At 38.2% G+C, this 24,011-nt stretch overlaps 1 protein-coding gene across 6 annotated transcripts in view; it reads left to right on the plus strand.

Annotated features, from left to right (window-relative positions):
* The window catches only part of UBR2 (ubiquitin protein ligase E3 component n-recognin 2), a 117,707-nt gene that overhangs the window by 88,313 nt on the left and 5,383 nt on the right, over window positions 1-24,011 (plus strand). For 3 of the 6 annotated variants that reach the window (XM_034991123.1, XM_034991122.1, XM_034991126.1), the window contains 16 exons: window positions 891-1,090; window positions 3,079-3,172; window positions 3,843-4,004; window positions 5,494-5,597; window positions 6,301-6,379; window positions 8,699-8,847; window positions 9,220-9,275; window positions 12,263-12,359; window positions 12,608-12,675; window positions 13,917-14,052; window positions 14,705-14,795; window positions 16,131-16,261; window positions 17,649-17,757; window positions 20,027-20,083; window positions 22,189-22,266; window positions 23,138-23,308. In XM_034991123.1, the coding sequence (XP_034847014.1) occupies window positions 891-1,090; window positions 3,079-3,172; window positions 3,843-4,004; window positions 5,494-5,597; window positions 6,301-6,379; window positions 8,699-8,847; window positions 9,220-9,275; window positions 12,263-12,359; window positions 12,608-12,675; window positions 13,917-14,052; window positions 14,705-14,795; window positions 16,131-16,261; window positions 17,649-17,757; window positions 20,027-20,083; window positions 22,189-22,266; window positions 23,138-23,308 (1,782 nt within the window). Of the gene's footprint in view, window positions 1-890; window positions 1,091-3,078; window positions 3,173-3,842; window positions 4,005-5,493; window positions 5,598-6,300; window positions 6,380-8,698; window positions 8,848-9,219; window positions 9,276-12,262; window positions 12,360-12,607; window positions 12,676-13,916; window positions 14,053-14,704; window positions 14,796-16,130; window positions 16,262-17,648; window positions 17,758-20,026; window positions 20,084-22,188; window positions 22,267-23,137; window positions 23,309-24,011 lie in introns of those variants that run through there. The other 3 variants (XM_034991125.1, XM_034991127.1, XM_034991128.1) reach the window with 3 other exon arrangements.

Genomic DNA, 24,011 nt, shown 5'->3' on the forward strand with positions numbered 1-24,011 from the left:
AATCAACATTTTTTTAATCTCTTACGCATTGGTTCTCAACTGGAAAGATGTTGCTTTTTTTCCTTATAAGTACACTTTTAATCTTAAAGTGATTTAGAAGGGTTGGTAGGTAAATTTTACAACCTCCAATTAGAGGAATTATTCTTAGAATTTGAGTTTATTAGTATATGTTTATGAGTATATCTCTGACTGTAAATGAGATACCATGTGTACACTCAAAATGAGATAGTATGTGTACGCTCACACAGAACACCCTTGACATTCATAAAAGAATGAGTGCACAAGGGCACCTGGGTAGCTCAGTTCATTGAGCATCCAACTCTTGATTTTGGCTCAGATCATGATCTCAGGGTCGTGAGATCCAGCCTTGTGTCAGGCTCCGTGCTCAGCGGGTAGTCTGCTTGAGATTCTCTCCCACTCACTCACTTGCTCTCTCTTTTTCTTTTTTTTTTTTTAAAGATTTTATTTATTTGACAGAGAGAGGGAACACAAGCAGGGAGAGTGGGAGAGGGAGAAGCAGGCTTCCCGCCAAGCAGGGAGCCCGGTGTGGGGCTCGATCCCAGGACCCTGGGATCATGACCTGAGCCAAAGGCAGACACTTAACGACTGAGCCACCCAGGCGCCCCTGCTCTCTCTTTTTCAAATAAATAAATCTTAAAAAAGAAAAATAAAGAATGAGTGCACTAGGCTCAGTTACCTGAGTGTCTGGCTTCTGTGTTGCATATTGGATTGCTGTGAGGATTACAGGAGATGGTTTGATATATATGAATGCCAGTTCAAATCATCAAAACCACATGTGTTGAATATGTACATACCTAAAGTCTGCTGTTTTATGATTTAAATGGAAACTTCTTAGGCTCATTAATAAAACTTGTACCCTTTTATTGCAGTCCAGTGGTTTCGGATATGGCACTTACAGCATTGGGCCCAGCACAAACTCAGGTCCCTGAACAGAGACAGTTTGTTACCTGTATATTGTGTCAAGAGGAGCAAGAGGTGAAGGTGGAGAGCAAGGCAATGGTTCTGGCAGCATTTGTTCAAAGATCAACTGTATTATCAAAAAACAGGAGTAAATTCATTCAGGATCCAGGTAAGTCATAGCTAGATCCTCTCCTCCCTCTTAATGACTGCCACTCAGTGTGGCACAGAAGTTTTATTAAGCTAATAATAACTCCGGAGGGTTATTAGGCAGCTGTCTTAGACAGAATTTTCCAGTTGACAGATGTGGAAACACTCCAGAAAGTTAAGTATCAGTCATGAATTCAATAGCTGGTAAATAACAGGGATTCAAAAGAAAGCTTTTCTGTGTGATACAGCATTAATGTACTTGATGCTTAACAATCTTTCCCATTCTTCAATACACTTGTGAAGTCCTAATAATTAGTTGGCACACTGAAATAATAATAATTTTGTCTCCTGGATAGATCCAAAGTGGGATCTCTTGGGAACAGTTGTGTGAGTTACCTATGTGAGAAGTAGTCCTTGAGCCAGATTCTGATACAAAGTAGTGATAATATCACTGATATGGTTCCCCAGAAAGCAGACTCTTAAAATAGAGATTACCATGCAGGACATTTATTTGGGAGAGCCTTGGAATCAACATCTGTGGAATGGAGAGGAAGGGAGCAGGTGTGGGCAAAGGGAGAAGTTGAGCTTTAATGCAATCCCCCAAAGGCTTCATTGCACCCCATCGGAACTCTGGAGCTAGATGGCCCTTCGGAGGTATCCTGAGTTAGAGCACGGGGAATTGGGTCTTTACACCCCAACACTGATCCGTGACTGGCTGTGGGCCACCCCTGCAAAGAGGTGTGACTTTGAGCGAAGCAGTTGCCACTTCAAGAAGAATAACGGTGAAGCGTGCCCTCTTCCAGCTGCTAAGGAGGGGGAGTGAATCATTATTCCTCCAGGGGCATCTAAGCTACACATTATTGTTTCCACCACAGACACTTTTATATCTCTACTCTTAGACTTGTTTATGTGTGCATATGCCTCAACAATTCCAGTAAACTTCTTGAGAGTGGGAACTGTGTCTTAATTTCCAAAGCACTTATTTAGCAAGTACCTTTTACATCGTAGAATTGAAAACCCACAGGTAGGATAGCCTTTTCTCCATAAGGAAAGTCTTCACAGTGTGGCTCTCAAGCACCTAGTTGAGAAAGATTGGTCTGCTTCATCTTAAAAAATGATCATTTGAACTCAGCAATTTATAAATTTCATTCCAGGCCAAAGATTAAAGTTATCAATTTTATTTAGTTATTTTGGCCATAAGAAGGTTTTCCAAATGCTCTCACAGCTTATATCTGGAAAGATTTTCTTTATGCTATGACATTTGCACTGTTGTAGTATATAAAGCAAATTGAAACGAGTAATTCTTTATAAAATGTTATGAATTTCTAAGATCATACTAATTTATGTAGAGAATTCAAAAAATTCTAAAAAGCCAGGCACCCATCTTAATTTGTCTTCATGTTTTCATCTCCTTTGAATATAAAAAATTAGCACCAGAACAGAAGAGTGTCCAAATTAATTATTTTTTCCCATCTGGGCTGCTGTCCTGGACATTTTGCTCCCACTTTGGTTCTGGTACAGTGATTGTGACTGTTCTTTGCATGAGTGTCTTTAGGCAGAATCTTCTTTAGGGGGCACCCCGTTATTGCCAAAACACCTTTTTTATTGCAGATATTATGACCCAGCTGCCCTAAAGTATTAAAGGCAGCCCCATGAAGAATATCCCTCTTAACAAGCTTGGGGCTTTTGGAGGGAATGGGAGTCTCTCAGTGCCCTGAAAGCGTGGAATGTTCAAAAGAGTAGATATACATAATACAGAATTCCAGTTTCAGTTAACAATTCAGGGATGTTTCATTTGCTCAGGATAGTAAAAATTAGAGAGTCTTGCTTTCTAAATAATCCAGGGTCTTGCATAAATTACTGGTATCTTGAAGGAATAAACTAGCCTTTCATTTCAAGTTTACAACTCCTTATCAAGGATTTCACAATTTAAAGTTGTGCATTTATTATAGGAAGATTAAATGCTTGGTTTTTTGTTTTGTTTTGTTTTTTGTTTGTTTTGTAATGCAGAAAAATATGATCCATTATTCATGCACCCTGATCTGTCTTGCGGAACACACACTGGTAGCTGTGGGCACATTATGCATGCCCATTGTTGGCAAAGGTAATTTATATTCTTAATATTAGTCAAGAGAAGCTTATCCAAAGGTTCAAAATTAACTTTTTAAATAAAGGACATTTCAGTCTAGAAAAAGAGAGAAAGAACTAGAGATGCTGAAGAAAAACCTGCATATCACTTGCTAATAACAATTAAAATTGAGCTGCTTTGTCATACATGTTAATGGAGTAATTTAGAAACTTCATAGTATATCAGATATATCTTTTAATGTGGGGATCTGTATTAGCTAACAAATTGAACGAAGAAAAAGATTTTTACGGTGGCATAAACCCTAGATGAGTGATGTCTTTCCAGGGTGTTCACTCTTGACTCTAAAGGTATTAGCACTTGCCTTGTTACTTCCTGAGATTGTCCTGGCTCCCCGACCTAAGATGGGATAACCTCAAATTTGTTCTACTTTGGTGCTTTCTATTCTCCTGCAAAACCAACAAATCAATGCTATTATCTTAGCACTATGCTCATTCAGTGATCACGCACTTCTGCTAGCAAATAGCCACTGACCTTGGGAAAGTGACAAGACAGCACTGGGACCAAGAAATGTGAAGATTTTATTTCTTGTATTGTGGAAACAAATTAGTTAAAACGTTGAAGCTTGTGGCTCTCATTGAGAAAAATTACCGTTGTTTTTGATACCTCATGTTCTCTAATTGTAAAGGTATTTTGATTCCGTTCAAGCTAAAGAACAGCGAAGGCAACAGAGATTGCGCTTACATACCAGCTACGATGTGGAAAATGGAGAATTCCTTTGTCCCCTCTGTGAGTGCTTGAGTAATACTGTAATTCCTCTACTGCTTCCTCCACGAAATATTTTTAACAGGTAAGTTTGGGCCCATAAAACCTTTGTATTTAAGCAGTAGTTTTCCTTTGAAGATAATGAGATGATAAACCAGAGAGGGGAGAAATCACTCTAGATAATCACATTTATGTTTTCCAGTTACTTTTTTTCATGTAATCATTTCTTCTGGTAGACCTGTGAAATACAATTTTGGTTCTTAGAAAGGAACAGGCCAAAATTTAATAGTTTCTTGGTCATCTGTATACATTATAGAAGGTGTAAAATTCCTGTGTGTTTATGAAAACGATCTCCTTTAGTCCTAGGACTCTACTTTAAATATCTTCCTCATACTTTACAAGGTATGTTCAGTAAATTGATAGGGGATGGAGGAGCTACTTCAGCTGAATTTATTGAATATTCTAACAAATATAATTTTTTACAATTTACTGGCTGGTAATACCTTCAGGAGTTGGGCCAAAAAAATGAAAATCTGTTGTTTTTAAAATGGAAGATTTTTGTTATTTTTATGTTATTTCAAATTTCTAGAATGCTTCTAGTTAATAGAACTGTTGGACATTCTCATTTCAAATATGAATTTGATACTGTTGCTATTCAAAGCTGGTTTTTATATCTCAGTTTAGAATTACGCTATCTACCTTACATGCACAAATACTAATTTAAGTTTTGTGAATATAAATCATCTATTAATTTCTGTGCTATTTGGATTCAACTCAAAGCAAAGTTCTTTTCAGTTTTAGGAATTCAAACTATGGTGTCTTAGTTTATGCTACCACAAAATCTTCTTAAAACACTAGGAGATTTGAGTGTAAGCTCATGCTTTTTAATCATGGTGACTTACATCTGCATTTGAACTGATAAATTAATCATTGTTAGATTAAGGATTCACTGCGTATAAGAAGAAAAAAAATTACCTTTGTTGTGTTTCATACATCACTTTTGTTTTTGTTTTTGTTTTTCCCATGAAGGTCAATTACATCGTAGTCATGAAGAAACAGGTTTTTTTGGAGTCTGATATAACTGGGTTTGAATGCCAGATCTGTCCTTTTATGTAGTCTTAGTCAAGTTACATAGCTCTAAACCTCAGTCTCCTCATCTGTAAAATGGGGAAAATAATGTAACCTATTACATAAGAGTATTTTGAGGATTAAGTCTAGTACTGTAAAATGCTTTTACTAAGTGTTTGTCACATAATAATAAATATTAGTGGTGGTGCTGTGATTGTCTAAGAAATATTATTTCTTAGAATTTTAATATTATTAAAATTCCAGTACTGTGAAAAAAGTGAAATTTTTGACAAATAATACTAGCATCATAGTAACAAATATCTTTTCATTTCCATTGGCAAATATCTATTATTTTTATAAGGTGCCAGATTTTCCCCTAGCTTTTTTTTTTTTAATATTTGAAGTATGTTTAAATTATTATGCCCATGAGCATTTAAAGAGTCTTTTTGTATCTTAAACTAAGCAGCCGCAACAGAATACTAAACAGTCTCTATAATCTTCTCTAGCAGGTTAAATATTTCAGACCAACCAAAACTGACTCAGTGGATTAGAACAATCTCTCAGCAAATAAAAGCATTACAGGTTCTTAGGAAAGAAGAAAGTACTCCTAGTAAGTTCTCATAAGTTCATTTTTCCCCTAAAGTCTGAGATCATTGGAAAATGTAGCTCCAGAAGAAGTTATTTAAGACTATTTTAAAAGTGAAACCTCTCATTTTAAAATTTGACTTACTCTAATTTTCTTTGTCTTAATGAACTAATTTTGACTTTACTACAGTATTCCTTATTCCTTGAAAAACATACAAGCTCATGTGAAGTTTATAATAAATACTTCTCACTTAATTCCCCCATTTTATTGAAGAGCTTCTGGGGGTGGGGGAATGTAACTGAATGTTGCAGAGCCAGCTTTAGTTTGTGGTGGGCTGACTCACTTTATTGTTGGCATTACCATAGACTTCTCAAGTTTCATAAATATGTACTGCACTTAACGACCTCGCAGGAAAGCAGTCTGAGCAGAATTTATATCATTGGTTTTTATTAAAACAAAATAGCATACTCTCCTTACCTTCCCTAGCTGTGTTCTAGTGGCTATACTATTAGGAAAAGCGTAGTCGACTGCAAAAGGTGCCTTGGTCAATCAGCAGTAGTATTTCTCATGCTTCGAATGTACCTTAGGACAGTTGTTATTAATGGGAATCTTTCCTGTCATTTTTTAATTTCTTTGACCTACCTATATTTAGAATGAAATTTATGACTGAAATGTACAGAACTACTGTAGACTGATGAATAATAATATAAAATGCTTATTTCTTTAGATACTGCTTCTTCAAAGAATTCAGAAAATATGGATGAATTGCAGCTCCCTGAAGGGTTTAGGCCTGATTTTCATCCTAAGTGAGTATATTATTTGATTTCTTTCAAACTTGTTCTACTTGAAATGAAAAATGAGGTGGTTAGAATATGATTTGTCAAACTAGGGAGCAAAATATTATAAGACATTGATCTTGAAATCTGAGGTTTAAGGATTACATGATGGTATTTATTGCGGGTATATTGATAAAAACCAAAGAACCATGTGACATGCTTTACTGTCACCAACCTCTCCTAGTCTGCATTGCTGACTCCCTGCTCTACCCTTCACCTGGCTCTCCCCGGCAACAACTAATCAGTACATCTAATTCTAAACTGTTCAGCTTCCCCACCAAGTCCTGTGCTTTCCTTCCGACTTTCATATTTCTGGCGATGGCTCTACCAGTGTCTTAGTAACCCAGGATCAAAACCAGAATATTTTCAGCACTGTTTTAAGTAAATTAATTATAACGTGTAGTATAGATTCTAGAGCCAAACTGCAACTGCTTGATTCAATCCCCAGCACCACTACTTACTAGCTGTGCGACTCTTTTCAAATTGCTTGACCTCTCTGTACCTCAGTTTCCTCATGTGTAAAGTGAGAGTACTGATACTTACCTTGTCAGTGTTGTGAAGATAAAGTAACATGACGTATGTAAAGCCACTTGGATGCCATGCCTGGCATATACTAAGTAACTCAAGAAAACCCTCGGTCCTTTGCCTCCCACATCCCCTACCTCCCTCCCCATGGAGGAGTCCTATGATACTGTTTATTTCTTCTGCCTTCCATATTTCTAATTAAAATGCTTAGTTGATGGTCTCTTGATTTATCATTTTTAAACCATTCTCTTTCTGTTGACTGGCAATTTAAAATTCAACCCTTAACCTCTGCGCTATCCACTGCTCCTCACCAGTGTCCAAGTAATTTCAGTTTTTAGTTAAATTGGTTGGCAATTTTTACATTATGATTGTCTCTACTGATAGAAGTTATGTGTTATGATATTATTTCCTTATATTATTTTGTCTTTTTGGTGGTTAATAATCACCTTATATCTTTCATGTACTTGGTTTTCTATGTGTGTATTACTTCCCCCCACAGACACCCATGGTGTAATAGATCTGTCAGATGTCTAGCAGTAGCTTTTCTAAAGTGCTCAGATACATCAGATGATCTGTTCTGGATCCTCCAGCAACCTGTGTCCTCCTGTACTGATCAGGACAAGGCACAGTTGTCACCCCGAGACTTCTCCTGGCCATACCCCTCATATTGCCGTGCATCTCATATCGTGCTCTTTCTTGATTTACTCCCTTGTTTTGCACAGGTGCACCCTTCAGCAGATTCCTAAGGAAGGGTGCCTGGGTGTTAAATTTTCATGTCTGAAAATACATTTGTTCATTTGTTTGGTTGATGGCCTGGGTATAGAATTGTAGGTTAGAAGTAGTTTTTCATCTAGATTTTGAAAGTAGCATCTGTTGAGAAATTAACTCTATTCTGATTCCTATTCCTTTGTAGCTATTACTTCTGGAAACTGTTGGGATCTTCCCTTTAATTCCCAGTGTACTAAAAATTTCTCTATGATGTTCCTTGGTATATGGATCTTTTCCTCATCCATTTTGCTACATTTTCAGTAGACTCTTTGAAGATTCATGTCCTTCAGTTGTGAAAATCGTTTTCTGTTTCTTAGACAATCTTCTTTGAGATAGTCTTACTGTTAGCTCAGTGTTGGCCCTCTTGGACTGATCCTCTAAATTTCTCACAAGTTTGCTGGTTTCTGTACTGTCTCTGTTTTCCCTGTATTCTTTTTTTCTGCCAGTTTGTTTGGGTTTATCTCTTTGATGTTTGATTCTTTCCTTAAATGTTTACCGTTCCTCGGGTGGCTATTCAAGAATAAGTCACTCAGAAGCTCCTTGGATACCTGGTGGGCAAGCTGGAGCTTGCTGACCTGTGAACTTCATGGGGAAATGATCAGGCCCCCACTGGTCTTTTACTTGGGATCCCCAAATGCCAGTGTGTAAAATGGCTTACCCCTGAGGATTCTTCCCTGGAGAAACTAAAATGTATGACAGTGGGTATACATTGCCAGTATTCTTAAGATGGAGAAAGAGGTCAAGGGTCCTTTGTTATGTAGGCTTCCACCAGATAGCTTGTTTTCAGCCTTGGGCCTCACCCCCGCCCACCAAAATAAAGTATAACTCCTCTCAGGCAGAGACAGTTTGCATGTCTTTAATTCCCGCTTTGCACACTCTATTTTTAAATAGTTTCAGTGGTTCAATTCCAACATAGCAAATGGCTGTTAAGAAACTGAACCATTTGATTAACATGAGCGTATTGTTTTGAGCTAATTCTATACATGTTCACTTCAGGAACCCTTATTCTGAGAGCATAAAAGAAATGCTAACAACATTTGGAACTGCTACTTATAAGGTGGGACTAAAGGTTCATCCCAATGAGGAGGATCCCCGTGTGCCTATAATGTGTTGGGGTAGTTGTGCATACACCATCCAAAGCGTAGGTAAGAGATTTACAATTGTGTCTCTCTTTAAGTCACAAGCATGTGCTAACATGAATTTTGTGTGGAAGCCTGTATTTTCAAATGAGATGTTTAAAGTGGCAATAATCTGAAGAAATAAAGACTTTGAAGCAGGAAGTATATACTGACAAAATATTAGATTGACAGTTTATAAATTAAGCACAGCAACAGAGAACTCATTTTGGTAGTGCTTATAGCTTCTTGTCAGTTGAGAGGATGTGTTTTCAATTTTACTTTTCATTCAGAGTTAATTCTTGTGAAATGACTTAAAGATTTCAAAACCTGACAATATTGTGCTTTCAGATATACATAATATCCAGTGTATTTATCATCTTAACCATTTTTAATCTGCAGAAAGAATTTTAAGTGATGAAGATAAACCATTATTTGGTCCTTTGCCTTGCAGACTGGTAAGTTGTCCGTTTACTCAGTTCACGGAATGGTGGAATAGAAATCCAGTGGTTTTTTTTTTAATCTTAAAAACCTGAAATGGTTATGTAAGCAGATGTTCATCACTCCTTTCATAGTAAAACCCATTTTCTGTAATAATAGTGAAGAAGTAATGTTTGTTGTTTAATTTTTCATGATTTTCTTTTAAATAGGTTTGAGTTCTTCTCATCCAGAGATCTTGATTAAACACATGAAAAGTGGAAAAAAACTAAAAACAGTTCTTGTTCTTGAATTTTTAATGCTAGAATTAGAAGTATAAAACAGAACATACCCTCTACCACATTTGACTACCTTTTATGAGCAATATGTAAATAAGTACAGATTAATGTCAAAATAGTACATTTACTACTGAGAAGAATGAAGAAAGAATATACAAAGCTTGCTAATTTTTACTGTAGTTAGTGTCAGTGTGATACACTGCCTGCTCTGCAAGTTGAAAATCATAAAAGTGCACTTAAGAGCAAAATCATGTAATTTCATTCATGTAGAATCACATGGGGAGTTTAAAAAATGCCTGGGCTCTCCATGGGTCAATTAAATTAGTCTCTGGAGCTAGGCCCCGGGCATTAATATTTTGTAAAACACTTCTTAGGTGGGGATGCCTGGGTGGCTCAGTTGGTTAAGCAGCTGCCTTCAGCTCAGGTCATGATCTCAGGATCCTGGGATCGAGTCCGGCATCGGGCTCCCCGCTCAGCAGGGAGCCTGCTTCTCCCTCTGCCTGCTGCTCCTCCTGCTTGTGCTCTCTAATAAAATCTTAAAAAAACAAAAAAACAAAAAAAAACAACTTCTTAGGCGCCAAGATTGACAACACAGATGTAAGAGCCTAACCAAGAAACAACCAGTATAGAAAATACAGTTCAGTATGATCACTCAACAACTAGTTAATTTGTTGACTTTTGTTTTCATTGCAAACACTAGAGTCTCAGGACCCTTTTTTATGGTTTAAAGAATATAGTTTGTGTATCAGAGGTACTCAACTAGGGGTTGTGCATTAAAATCCTCTTTGGAACTTTTTAAAAATAGAAATAACCTAAACCACTTTGGACTTGGAATATCTGGAAGTAAACCTGGTATTAAAACTGTCCTGAATTGTATCTTTATAGTAAATCAGCAGAATGGTAATTCTTAACTATAAGATATATGATATAATGTTATAATATATCAGAGTTGACTGTGATACTTTTTGCTACAGTAAATAAGAGTTGGTAATTTGTTGATTATTAAAAAGGCAATCTACATATCCATCCAGTTGGTCAGCAGAATTTGTTGAATTCCTCTCCTATATATTTGTCCTGTCCCTTTCATTTGTACTTCTACTTGTTTGGTTCATATCGTTTCTTGCCTAGATTATTATAGCAGTCTCTACCCTGAATCTTTTTCCTTATTAATACAGTATCAGAGGGTTCCTCCAAAAAGTAACAGTGACTATATCTCTTAAACCTTTTTTTTTTAAGTTTATTTATTTGTTTAAGTAATTTCTGTACCCAGTGTGGGGCTCAAACTGAAAACTCCAGGATCAAGAGTTACATACTGTACCGACTGAGCCAGCCAGGCGCCCCTATCTCTTAAACTTCTTAACTTGTTTCTCCATCATCACCTCCTACCAATCCCCACATCCATGGTCCAAGCTGGCAGAATCATTGCCAGTCCCCAAATGCTAATTCCCAGGCCTTCCTCTCTGTTAGAGTGCCCCGAACAGACTCCTCTTTATGATGGTTCTTCAATCTTTGCTTTCCCTGGGAAACCTCTGAGCCATGCCCTATGAGTGGGCTATCCCTTGTCTGTATTACTGTCTCCTTCAGTTGTCTCCTCCCCCTTTTCTTCCCTTCCCTCTCTGCTCACCCCAATCCGCCCCCCGCCAGCCAGGACTGTGAGCTTCTTGAGTGCAGGAGAAGTGGGGTGAGTTTTCATTTTAAGATCTTTAAAACCATATATTAGTAGTCCTCAATATCTGGTGAACCAAACAGTGTTACAGAAGATTTGGAAAATAGAGAATTACGCAAGAAGAAAAAAACTCACCAGTTCACCACCTGTCTTTTTTCATTAACATGTTAAAACTTGATGACAGTTGATATTTAGATGTAGTTTTGTTCCTGCTGTATTCTTCACTTTACATCAAGATTTTTCTCATTGTTGCTTACATAGTCCCCATAATAATTTTGATGGCTGCAGACACCCTGATTCGTTACATCCATCTTCTTGCCCATAGTTTCCCCAGTATTTGGAGGATTTCCCACATTTTAGAGCATCTCTTTAGAATAAATATAAAGAAATACTGCATCACCTTCTTGGGAGTCTTGGTTGTTTACAATTTGTCTTGATGCATGTATCCTTTTCCATAGCGAACCAGCAGCTTGGTTGCAAGGAGATAGCTTTGGTTTATTCTGCATACAATTAGATATTCTTCATTCCATTCATTCCATGTTAGAGACATGTCATTACAGATATGACGGATTCAGTTCCATACCACCTAGAAAGATCCAAGAGAGATATCATATGCATCCAGCTTTGCTTTGACTAGCTGTGCTTTGAACTAGGATTCCTGAAAGGACAGAACTACAGTTGACCCTTGAACAACATGGGTTTGAACTGAACGGGTTCACTTACACATGGGTGTGTGTGTGTGTGTGTGTGTACAGTGCCATAAATGTATTTTCTCTTCCCCATGATTTTCTTACTATTTTCTTTTTTCTAGCTTCTTTTATTGTAAGAATACAGTGTATAATACATATACAAAAATGTGTTAATCAACTGTTTATGTTATCAGTAAGGCTTCTAGTCAGCAATAGACTATTAAGTTTTGGAGGAGTGAAAAGTTATATGCAGATTTTCAACTGTGGGTGGGGAGGGCCTCCACTCCCCCAACCCCCATGTTGTTCAAGGATCAAATGTACCTTTTATACATAAGCTGGCTTCTTTGTTCATTGCATCAGTCTCTTTATTTCAGGATGACTGTCTGAGGTCACTAACGAGATTTGCTGCAGCACATTGGACGGTGGCATCGCTTTCAGTGGTGCAAGGACACTTCCGTAAACTTTTTGCATGTGAGTGTGAACACGTTAGTACCATATATGGTAATTTCTCATCTTCTGTGATTTTGTTCTTAGTGGTGCAACTTCTCTCCATTAGGAAAAATATTTTGGTAGTACTGTTGATGTGCAGCTTCTAGCTTAAAAATTAATATGTATCTTACAAAAAATACATTTAAACTAGGGTGTATGCATTTTTAAAGTAATTTAATACTTAGGTTGGCATATGAGATGTGCTAATGCATTTTTCTTTAACTATTTAGCATTAGTACCAGATGACAACCATGGAGACCTTCCATGCATATTAGATATTGACATGTTTCATTTGTTGGTGAGTATCTTGTGATTTGTGTTTGAAATTCTCTTTATCTTACTATATCTATATCTAATAACTATCTTAGAGTTGGTGAGTGTAAAGGCAAACAGGAGTTGTCATCTGTTCTTAATACTTCTGAGTATAATTCTTTTCCCAAGAGCCTCAGAGAAGAAAATGTTAAGGAATATAGTTGAGAGGCTTGACCTCTCTTATTTTGCTTTGTGACTGAGGTCAGTAATTTAGCCTCTTTGCATTTTTTACCCATAAAGAAGTAGAAATAACATTAGTAATATAAGGGCTGCTGCTGACCCATACAGTGCTTTGGGACAGATAGACCCTGTGGTCACCTTACTTAGCAACAGACAGCCCTTTTCTATGATTTAAGGAAAGGTTTGTCTTCTGAGCAGGTGCATTCTAGTGCCAGGACACAGCACTGGCCAGGCAGTGGGTGGCTAACCTTCAGCCACACATCAGCTGAGTCCCCTTACACGGGACACTGAGTGCACCACCACACATAGCAATCCCACGTGCTGTCCCCTTAACCTCTTTGGGCATCGGATTCTGAACCTTTAAGTTGGTTAGTCCCTATCCCATATGATTGTGTCAGAATTCAGTGGAACAAGCAGTGTAAAGAGCTTAGAGCACCATATCCCTAGTAAATGTTAGCCATTGTTACTGATTCTGGGACTCCTATAAAGACCACCACCACTAGTCCCACTGGACAGGCAGCAGGAGGCTCACAAGCAAGCTTGCATTTATTGTGCACCTCACTGCTTTCACATCCATTCTCAGTTAGCCCTTATATCCTTACTACACTGAGGTATGAAAAACATACATATATATTAGGTCTAGTTTACCAGCAGGAAAACTGAGGCTCAAAGGTGTTAACTTATCTAAAAAGCCCATAAAAGGAACTGGGATTCATACCTAGATTTTTGTGTGTCCAAAATCCATGGGTTTTTTTTTCCACTGCTCACTCCCTAGGAAGATTTCAAGTGTTATCTTTTATTACTAACAATAAGGTGTATTAGGGAGTCACTGGACATATGAAATGATAGTACTTATGCAGACTCCATTAGGCCGTAAGTCATTTCATTTAGCCAATCCCGGTGGAATTTCTAGCATGTGCCCTTTAAGAACAAAGATTTCTGAAGGGGAGGGGCTGAGCTCAGAAGGGGATCGTGTTAAGAAACTGGAAATGTCTTCAGCTGTGGAAGGAAAGGTGACCTGTCTGACCCTTGGCATTTGGTATCTAGGTGGGCTTGGTGCTCGCTTCCCCTGCGTTGCAGTGTCAGGATTTTTCTGGGATCAGCCTTGGCACTGGAGACCTTCACATTTTCCATCTGGTTACTATGGCACATGTCGTACAGATCTTACTTACCTCATGTACAGGTAACTCCTTTTTTTTCAGCTTTTTGAAGGGCGAAGTACTTGAGTTTTCTCTGTTTTAAAAAAAAAAAGTAAGAGATGGGATGCTGGGTGGCTCAGTCGGTTAAGCGTCTGCCTTCGGCTCAGGTCATGATCCCAGGGTCCTGGGATCCAGCCCTACATCGGGCTTCTTGCTCAGCAGGGAGTCTGTTTCTCCCTCTGCCTACCGCTCCCCCTTGTGCTCTGTCTCTCTCTCTCTAATAAATAAAATCTTTAAAAAAAAAAGAGGAAGAGGTGCCTAGACAAGAATAATGCATAAATTATAATTAGGCCACTTCTTTTTTCTGTTCATCCTCATGTGGAAAGTTTTGAAACCAATTTCTTCTAGTAAAATCCCCTAGCAATGTGAATGTTTTTACTTATTTTATATTTCATAAGTTCAATAATAGTTGAGTACCATAGAATATAAGTATATTTAGCTGATTTTCTTAAAGCCTGCTGGCTTCTTGTTATGATGGAGATTGGCACTGTGCTCACAGCTGGGGGTTAAAGTTCTTTGTATTTCGTGGGGATATTTTCAGATATGTGCAAATATAGGAATCTATTTGAGCACTTAAATGATGTGGTCATTAATCCAAAAGCAAATATGGGATACTAATATTTCCACATCTTTCAGAAGAGAATGGCATGGATCAAGAAAATCCTGCTGGTGAAGAAGAATTAGCAGTTCTTGCTTTGTATAAAACACTTCAGCAGTACACAGGAAGGTGAGATCATAATCTTTACATCATCACAGTTCCCCAAATATTAGTGGGTGATAGCATGAGAAAGGAATTCTTTTGTTGAAAAAGGGAAATTGCTGCCTGTTGACATGTTTAAAAGAGAAGATGAAGTAGTGATCCACAGGACTCCTTTAATTTTAATATACTAACATGATTGGAAATCTGAGAAAGGAGTAATATATGGAGCTTCCCATGTGTATTTGGCCATGGAACCTTTATTTTGCTCAGAGGATTTGTCACGGACTAGTGAAAATATGGAACTTACTTTGAAAAGTACTGTTCTAGTGCTCGCTTTGGCAGCACATAGACTAAAATTGAAAAGTACTATTCTAAAATATATGTTGTCTCGGGGCGCCTGAGTGGCTCAGTCGTTAAGCGTCTGCCTTCGGCTCAGGTCATGATCCCGGTGTCCTGGGATCAAGCCCCGCATCGGGCTCCCTGCTCAGCGGGAAGCCTGCTTCTCTCTCTGCCTCTCCCACTCACCCTGCTTGTGTTCCCTCTCTCGCTGTGTCTCTGTCAAAAAAAATAAATAAAATCTTTAAAAAATAAATAAATTAATTAAATATATGTTGTCTCACTAGGAATTTTAAAATGCAAATTAAGTCAGCATAATATATTTTTAAGGTAATATCCAGGACTGGATGGAGTGCAAGGAAGTTATTAGAATTCCACATATTGTTGGAGTCATTTCGATTTGGTACAGCAGTTTCACTTAGTTTTTTAACAGTGTACGTCAAGAACCATAATGTTTATTCTTTGAGTTATCCCATTTCTGAGAATGCACGCTAATAAAGTAATTCAACATATAGAAAAACCTACTGGCATAAAGATGTACACTGTGATATTGTTTATATTAGCAAAGAATTTAAACCAATCACAGTGTTTGCTTATAGGGGAATAATTTGCTGAATTATGATTGATGTATTCCAGAATATTACAGTTCTGATAAAACTTATGTTTTATGATGTTCTGAAAAACAAGTTTATATTTCATATGTTAGAACTATAACTATGTAAGACATAGAGGAGTGTGAAATAGAAATAGCTAGAATAGTAGTGCTGATAAAAATTTCTAGAATAGTGGGAGTTTTTTATTTTCCGAATTTTTTCTTTATATAGCTATATTACTTTTATATATTTTAGTAACAGCATTGATGGCTATAGCACCATTTATGCCTGACATCCCATAATGGGGCTGCCCACTCCTTTTAAGCCTCGTGCGACTGATTCCAAATAGCAGTTGTCCCTGTTTTCACGCTGTGCTATAATTACAATGACCTTTCCTCATTAGATTTCCCAGTTATCATTTTTCTCTTTTTAGTTCCTTGAAAGAAACACCATCTGGCTGGCATCTGTGGAGGAATGTCAGAAATGGAATCATGCCTTTCCTGAAGTGTTCTGCTTTGTTTTTTCACTACTTAAATGGAGTTCCCTCCCCACCTGAAATTCAAGGTAATTTCTGATTTCTTTCAAAATGTAGGAAATGTATGTAGTCTTTCACTCCAGCAGTGTATAATTAAAGTGACTTGTAAAAATGAAAGCTTAGGGGGCACCTGGTTGGCTCAGTCGGTTAAGCATCCAACTTTGCATTTCGACTCAGGTCATGATCTCAGTGTCAGGAGATCAAACCCTGTGTCGAGCTTTGTGCTGGGTGTGGAGCCTGCTTAAGATTCTCTCTCCCTCTCTCTCTGCCCCTCCGCCCCCCCCCCCAACATGGGCACACCCCCACCAAAAAAAAACTTAGAACATAGCTAATTGACTGTGGTGATGTACACAATTACAGAATAAAAATACATATTTATGTATATATGTCTGATTTTATTTGGCTCTCAGTAAATGTACTGCTTTTATGTACAAAAACATACTAGGTTTACTTTCAGAGTTAGAATGTTCAATTATATGTTATTCATAAACTGGGTTCTTCAGATAATAAAAGGTGAAAACTCACAAGGTCAGTTAACTTGAAATGTGTGGTATTAATGTTCAGAATACCAATAATTGCATATATATGATTTTAATGTAGGAATTCATTTGCTACTTAACAGTTATTTTCTATGTTCTGTTTCAACTCATTTCATAAAAGTGTAGTATCAAGGCAGACTTAAAGTTTACTGTCTCTGTACCTCATAGTGACTGGCACAGGGCAAGGGGTGCCCACAGGTGAGATTGCCCTCTCAAAGTCTTTTGACTGGCACCTTCATTCAGCTAATAGTCTAGACTTCCTAATCATTTGCAGTGATGAGTAAAGGTAGTGCTTAAATCCATCTCTCATGATAAAATCATCTTCTATTTCTGTACTGCTTTATACTTTTCCAGAGTACCCATGTTATTTTTGTCATGTATTTGTTCACACATAACCCCAGTGAAGGAGATTGGGCTGCTACACCATTTTTCAAATGGTAAAACTGAGACACAAAGAAATCGTGACCAGTTTGGTGTGGGAGCTGCCTGGTTCTGCTCTCAGTTGTGCCATTTTCTGTGGACCCCTTCCACATGCCCTTTTGTGAACTTCCTACGAGTTACATATCGGGGCGCCTGGGTGGCTCAGTCGTTAAGCATCTGCCTTCGGCTCAGGTCATGATCCCAGGATCCTGGGATAGATCCCCACGTCGGGCTCCTTGCTCTGCGGGGAGCCTGCTTCTCCCTCTCCCACTCCCACTGCTTGTGTTCCCTCTCTCACTGTCAAATAAATAAATAAAATCTTAAAAGAAAAAAAAAGTTACATATCTAGTAAATCCAGATTTTTTTCATCATGCTTTTAAGTTCTGCTATTGCTTACTGTCCTACAGGATGTACTCTTAGTTGTTACATGCATCACTCTTCTCTTCTCCGTTTGCAGTTTCTGGAACAAGCCATTTTGAACATTTGTGTAACTACCTTTCCCTGCCAAACAACCTCATTTGCCTTTTTCAAGAAAATAATGAGATAACAAAATTACTGATTGAAAGGTAATGATTATACACTTTTCTTCCATTATATTGTATATATTCCATTGTATTGAATAGTTCTGTAGAAGCAAACTTAGGTTTATCACATATTACGTAATTCTCAGATAGTGAGCCTGGCAGAATTCAATCTGTGTAATTCATCCTATAAGGATTAGACCTTCTTAGTTAAGAATTTACCTTTGTGGCAAAGTTTTTGCTAAGCTAGTGAATAGCATAAGCAGATTTGCTTGGAAGGAGCGTAGTGGTAGGAATGTTTATTTCCTCGTATTAACTTACTTGTTAAGGACTCTGTTCCATAAATTTTGGGGACTGAAAAACCTTGAGGGTTTTCTAGTCCAATACCATCACTTTATATTTGAGAAAATTGAAGTCTAGAGAAAGTTATTTGTCAGTCATATCAAGCTAGTTAAGATTAAAACTTGGCTCTTTTGCCCACAGAATGGGGGAAATAATTGCAAATCATGTATCTGATAAGGGATTAATATTCAGAATGTATAAATATATGGCCAGAATTCTTATATCTCAACAAAAAAGCAACCATCCATTTAAAAAGGAACAAAGGACTGGGCGCCTGGGTGGCTCAGATGGTTAAGCGTCTGTCTTCGGCTCAGGTCATGATCCCAGGGTCCTGGGATCGAGTCCCACATCGGGCTCCCGGCTCAGCGGGGAGCCTCCTTCTCCCTCTGACCCTCTCCCTTCTCATGCTGTTTCTCTCTCGCTCGCTCTCTAGAAAATAAATAAAATCTAAAAAAAATAAATAAAAAAAAGGAACAAAGGACTTCTCCAAAGAAGATACACAGTGGCCAATAAGCACGTGAAAACATGCTCACATCACTAGTCGTTAAGAAAACACAAATAAGGGCGCCTGGGTGGCTCAGTTGGTTAAGCGACTGCCTTCGGTTCAGGTCATGATCCTGGAGTCCCGGGATCGAGTCCCGCATCGGGCTCCCTGCTCAGCGGGGGGTCTGCTTCTCTCCCTCTGCCCTCTTCCCTCTCGTGCTCTCTGTCTCTCATTCTCTCTCTCTCAAATAAATAAAATCTTTAAAAAAAAAAAAACAAGAACCACGGTGAGATACTACTTCACACCTATTAGGATGGCTGTAATCAAAAGACAGACAATAATAACATATGTTGGTGAGGATGTCAAGAAATTGAAATCTGTGTGCATTCTGGTAGGAACAGAAAATAGGGTAGTTGGTCTGGAAAATAGTATGGCAGTTCCTCAAAACCTTAAACAGAATTATCATAAGGTCCAGCAATTCAACTTCTAGGTATATATTGCAGAAGAGTTGAAATCAGGGACTCAAATAGATACTTGTACAACCATGTTCATAGCAGCATTAGTCATAATAGCCAAAAGGTGGAGCAACTTAACTGTCCAGCAACAGATGAGTAGATAAACAATATGTAGTATATACATACAGTGAAATACTATTCAGCCTTAAAAAGGAAGGAAGTTCTGACCCCTGCTACAACATGGATGAAGCTTGAAAACATGCTAAGTGAAAGAAGCCAGTCACAAAAGAATAAATATTACATGTTTCCATTTACATGAGGTATCTGGAGTAGTCAAATTCATAGAGACAGAAAATAGAATGATTGTCAGAGGCTGGGGGAAGTGAGGAATGGGTTAGTGTTTAATGAGTACAGAATTTCATTTGGATAAGTTGAAAAAGTTCTGGAGATGGATAGTAGGGAGGGTTGCCCAACAGTGTGAATGTACTTAAAGCCACAGAACTATACACTTAAAAATGGTTAAATGGGGGACTCCTGGGTTGCTCAGGTGGTTAAGTGCCAGCCTTCAGCTCAGGTCATGATCCCAGGGTCCTGGGGTTGAGGTCCGCATCGGGCTCCCTGCTCCGAGGAAGCCTGCTTCTCCCTCTCTCACTCCCCCTGCTTGTGTTCCCTCTCTCTCTGTCTCTCTCTGTCAAATAAAAAAAAATATTTTAAAAAACAAAAAAGTTTTTTTATAATGAGTATTCTAGCTCTAAATAGTAAGATCTTGTCATTAATTCATACTGGTTTTTCCAGAGTGTCCAAATTAGTGGGGTAATAGTGTATGCTTTTAGGATTATTCTTCTGATTTAAAATTCTGATTTAAAAATTGTAGCAAAATATGTCTTGGTCCTCCTTTTGATGTGGTAAATATATTAAGCCAAGAAGATTTGTTTTTCTCTTACTAGGTAGAGAAATAGAGAGGAAAAAATTCTATTCTAACCCTTCAAAAGTTAAGTTTTGTTGGTTTTTTTTTCCTCCATTTACATTGAAGTTGGTGTCATAACATTGAAGTTAAAAGATATCTAGAAGGTGAAAGAGATGCTATAAGGTAAGTTAAAGATTATCAAAAATTTGGTTGGGCGGAGGGTAGGGAGGAAGTAGGATGTAAGTGTGCCATTCCTTTAAAATTGACTTCCCAGGCATTCAGTGATTCCAAGAGGAAGAACATCTTGCCTTCATACTTTTTTCTTAGTCTAACGATGAGAGTTTCTAAAGAATAAGCATTATGAATATAAGTATATACGTACATTATTCTTGGCAGAGGAGACAAATAACAAAATTATTGTGTTTTGGAAAGTTTGCTTTTTAAAAATGTAGGTTCTTTACCAGATTTTTCTTAGCTCTGTTTTTTTTCCTTCTATTATGGAAAATTTTAAACTATCCAAAAGTATGAAGAATCATATAATAAGGCTCCACGTTCCTGTTACTCAGTTTCAGTGATTATCAGATCATGGCCTTTTTTTTTTTTCTTCTTCTTTTTGACATTAGCTCTATTCTGATTCCATAGGAAAGTATGCTATCCTGGTGATAACAGATGTATTTCATTTGTTAAATCTCTCCTTGGTTCTGCTAAATACATCATCCATAAAACTCAGAAGGCTAGAGGAGATTATCTGTTCTATTTATTTGATTTTATACACATCCTGTCCCAAATCTAGAAATGATAGCACCCTAATTTTATTAAGTTGAACCATATGAAATTCCAGTTAATTTAAGTCAGAAGTGGTTGAATATCACCAGTTCCATATGGTTCAACTCTGCAGTCGGAAAACTCATGTGGAACAGTAGTTCTATACTTGAGGTCTACATCAGAATAATTTTGGAAACTTTTAAAAAATACTCAGGCCTAGGGGTGCCTGACTGGCTCAGTCAGTAGAACATGTGACTCTTAATCTTGATGTTGTGAGTTTGGGCCCCTCATTAGGTATAGAGATTACTTAAAAATAAAAAAATCTTAGGGACGCCTGGGTGGCTCAGTCAGTTAAGCATCTGCCTTCGGCTCAGGTCATGATCCCAGGGTCCTGGGACCAAGCCCCGTATCAGGCTCCTTGCTCAATGGGAAGCCTGCTTCTCCCTCTGCCTTCTCTGCCTACTTGTGTTCTCTCTCTGTCAAATAAATAAATAAAATCTCTAAAAAAAAAAATCTTAAAAAACAATACCAGGACTTACCTACCAAATCCTGTTTCTCACCTGGATGGCTCAGTCAGTTAAGTGTCTTACTCTTGATTTCAGCTCAGGTCATGATCTCAGGGTTGTGAGATCGAGCCCCCGGGTGGACTCACACACTGGGCGTTGTAGCCTACTTAGGATTCCCTTTCCCACTCCCTCTCTATCTTTAAAAAAAAAAAAAAAAAAGATCTGCTGTCTTAGTCACTCCCCCTTGGCTGTGTGTCCCTGCCTCAGGGAAAGTAGGGACAGGCCACATCACACAGCCCATGGTGGGCATGTGTGAGCACTGAAAACAGATCCTCACATACCAGTTGAATTTGGATCTGCATTTTATATGAATTAACTTGTCACAGAATCAGCATGGCCTGGTGTCTCTAATTAAAGAAAATCTGTCTGTTCTTCTACTGCCTTCTCTCCTCCCAACTCATTTCACCCTTAATAAGTGTATCTTTTCTGTCTTATCCTGAGTTGTGTGGTTGGACTCTCCATTACTGTACTGTTTTCCATAGAAGCCCAGGGAGGAATCTCCCCTTCTTCCCAGAGCTACCAGATTTTGACTTAAATGGGACAGATACTAAGTACTGTCTACTGTCTTGATAATGTATTCTGAGCTTTTCAAGTGAAAATGTAAGCCCTAGGGCCCTGTGTTATTTAAGAGTGCCTTTTTAGGGACGCCTGGCTGGCTCAGTGGGAGAACATGGGACTCTTGATCTTGGGGTTGTGAGTTTAAGCCCCATGTTGGGCGTAGAGCTTACCTAAAAAATTTTAAAATAATAAAGATAATGCATCTTAAAAAAAAAAAAAGTGCCTTTTTAATCTCTTACTGTGGCTTCTTTTACCACTGTGATAATACCCAGTCACTCAGATTCAGTCTTCCTTTATTTGTTTTAACTAAGAGTTACCTGTCATTTTTATAATATGACTTCTAACTAACTGGTTTTCTATGTGGTTTTTTGTTTGTTGGTTTGTTTTGTTTTGTTTTAGCTATCCAAGAGAATCCAACAAATTAATAGACCTTCCAGAGGATTACAGCAGCCTCATTAATCAAGCATCTAATTTCTCGTAAGTTCTGATATTCAAGTGTTGAGCATTTCTTACCCCTGGAAGCATTCACTGCTCTATACAGAATTGAAGGGACGTTGTTTTTGTTCCATTTTGTTTGGGTGGGGCAGTTAGAACTTCGATAGTGTTTTTCACTGCCCATCTTGTAACAGCACCATTCCAGCATGCTTCAGAATAAGGTATGGGAAACAGGCTGACGGGTGACAAATTTGACTCATTACAGGTTATCTAAATAACCATTTGCAGTTTAAAGTAATAAGAGCCCTTAGTAGTATTTGTAAATGTTTGACATAGAAACTGCGTAAGAATAATCGGTAGTGTAAAACCTGGAACCTTACCGAGGCAGTTGAGCTGCCCTGTGTACCTCTTCTCTGATGCGCCCTCCTCCTCCCCCTGCAGAGACCCTCTGCTCTACACAAACTATCAAACTTCCTCTGCATTTACACGTTAGCAACAAATGTTTTATTCCCAAGCAGCATATTTTGCCTGTTTTAAGCTTTAAAATGGCACTCTACTGCACATATTCTACAGTTTCTTGCACTCAGCACTGTTTGTCAGGGTTTTTTTTATACATTCATCATACGTAACTGTTAATTCATCAGTCTTCACCTTGTGTAGTATTTCACCACGTGAGAGCAGAATTTACTTTTTTTCTCCTATTGATTTTAATTTACCTCTTCTCCTGTTGTTGATTGAATATTTCCAGTATGGTGTTTGTGTGAGATGTTCCCAATTCTAGAAGTAAATTTGTCTGGGCCATAGGATGTAAGCATCTTCAACTCTACGTGATGTTGCAGAATTTTTTCCAGGGTGGCTCACCACCGTCAGCTCTTTTTAGAGCAATGACTTGACCTTTTTTTGTCCCGTGGAGGTGCCCCAAATCAGGTGGTGATAAGAGCAGAGCCCCCACTCTGTGCCTTGTGTGTGGAACTCTGCTGTGCTCGCAGAGCTACTGCTGTCAGACTGAACTGGAAGGGGAAGACGTGGGAGCCTGCACAGCTCACACCTACTCCTGTGGTTCTGGGGTGGGCATCTTCCTCAGGTAAGGCCCTGAACAGAGCTTTTTACTTTGCATCTGCCATGGTATATGCATGTTGAGGGATAGCACGAGAAACTACTATGTTGCAAAGAAATTTGAGACTGCTGTTCTCCTTTTATTCATTCAAGGAGCAGGGGACCCTTGTCTCCTCACATCTCACGTCTGGCTCATGCTGTCTCTTTTCTGCTTCTTCCATTGTCATCCTTCCCACCTCCGTGACAGTTCAGTTCTACTTTCTTTGTGCCTCATTCTAATGTGAAACTTCCAGTTGTCCTTGATTTTCTGCCCAGATCCAGTCAAAATTACTTCTTTTGTTGTATCCTTATGGTTTGGGATCCGTACATATCACTGGCTGATATGTATGCCGTTGACCCTTGAATAACACGGTTTGGAACCATATGCAAGTCCACTCATACGTAGATTTTTTTCAATAAATACAGTACTGCAAATGTATTTTCTCTTCCTTTTGAGTTTCTTAATAACACTTTTCTCTAGCTTGCTTTATTATAAGAATACAGTACATAATACATAAAACATGCGAAATGTGTGGTAATCAATTGTCTGTTATCGGTAAAACTTCCAGTCAACAGTGAGCTATTAGTAGTTAAATTTGGGGGAAGTCAGAAGTTATATGCAGATATTCAACAGCACAGGGGTGGTGGGGGAGATGGGCCAGCACCTCTAATTGCTGTGTTCTAGGGTCAAC

This window comes from Mirounga leonina, unplaced genomic scaffold (assembly GCF_011800145.1).
Source record: "Mirounga leonina isolate KUSES-001 unplaced genomic scaffold, KU_Mleo_1.0 Mir_53, whole genome shotgun sequence".
Lineage (NCBI taxonomy): Eukaryota > Metazoa > Chordata > Mammalia > Carnivora > Phocidae > Mirounga > Mirounga leonina.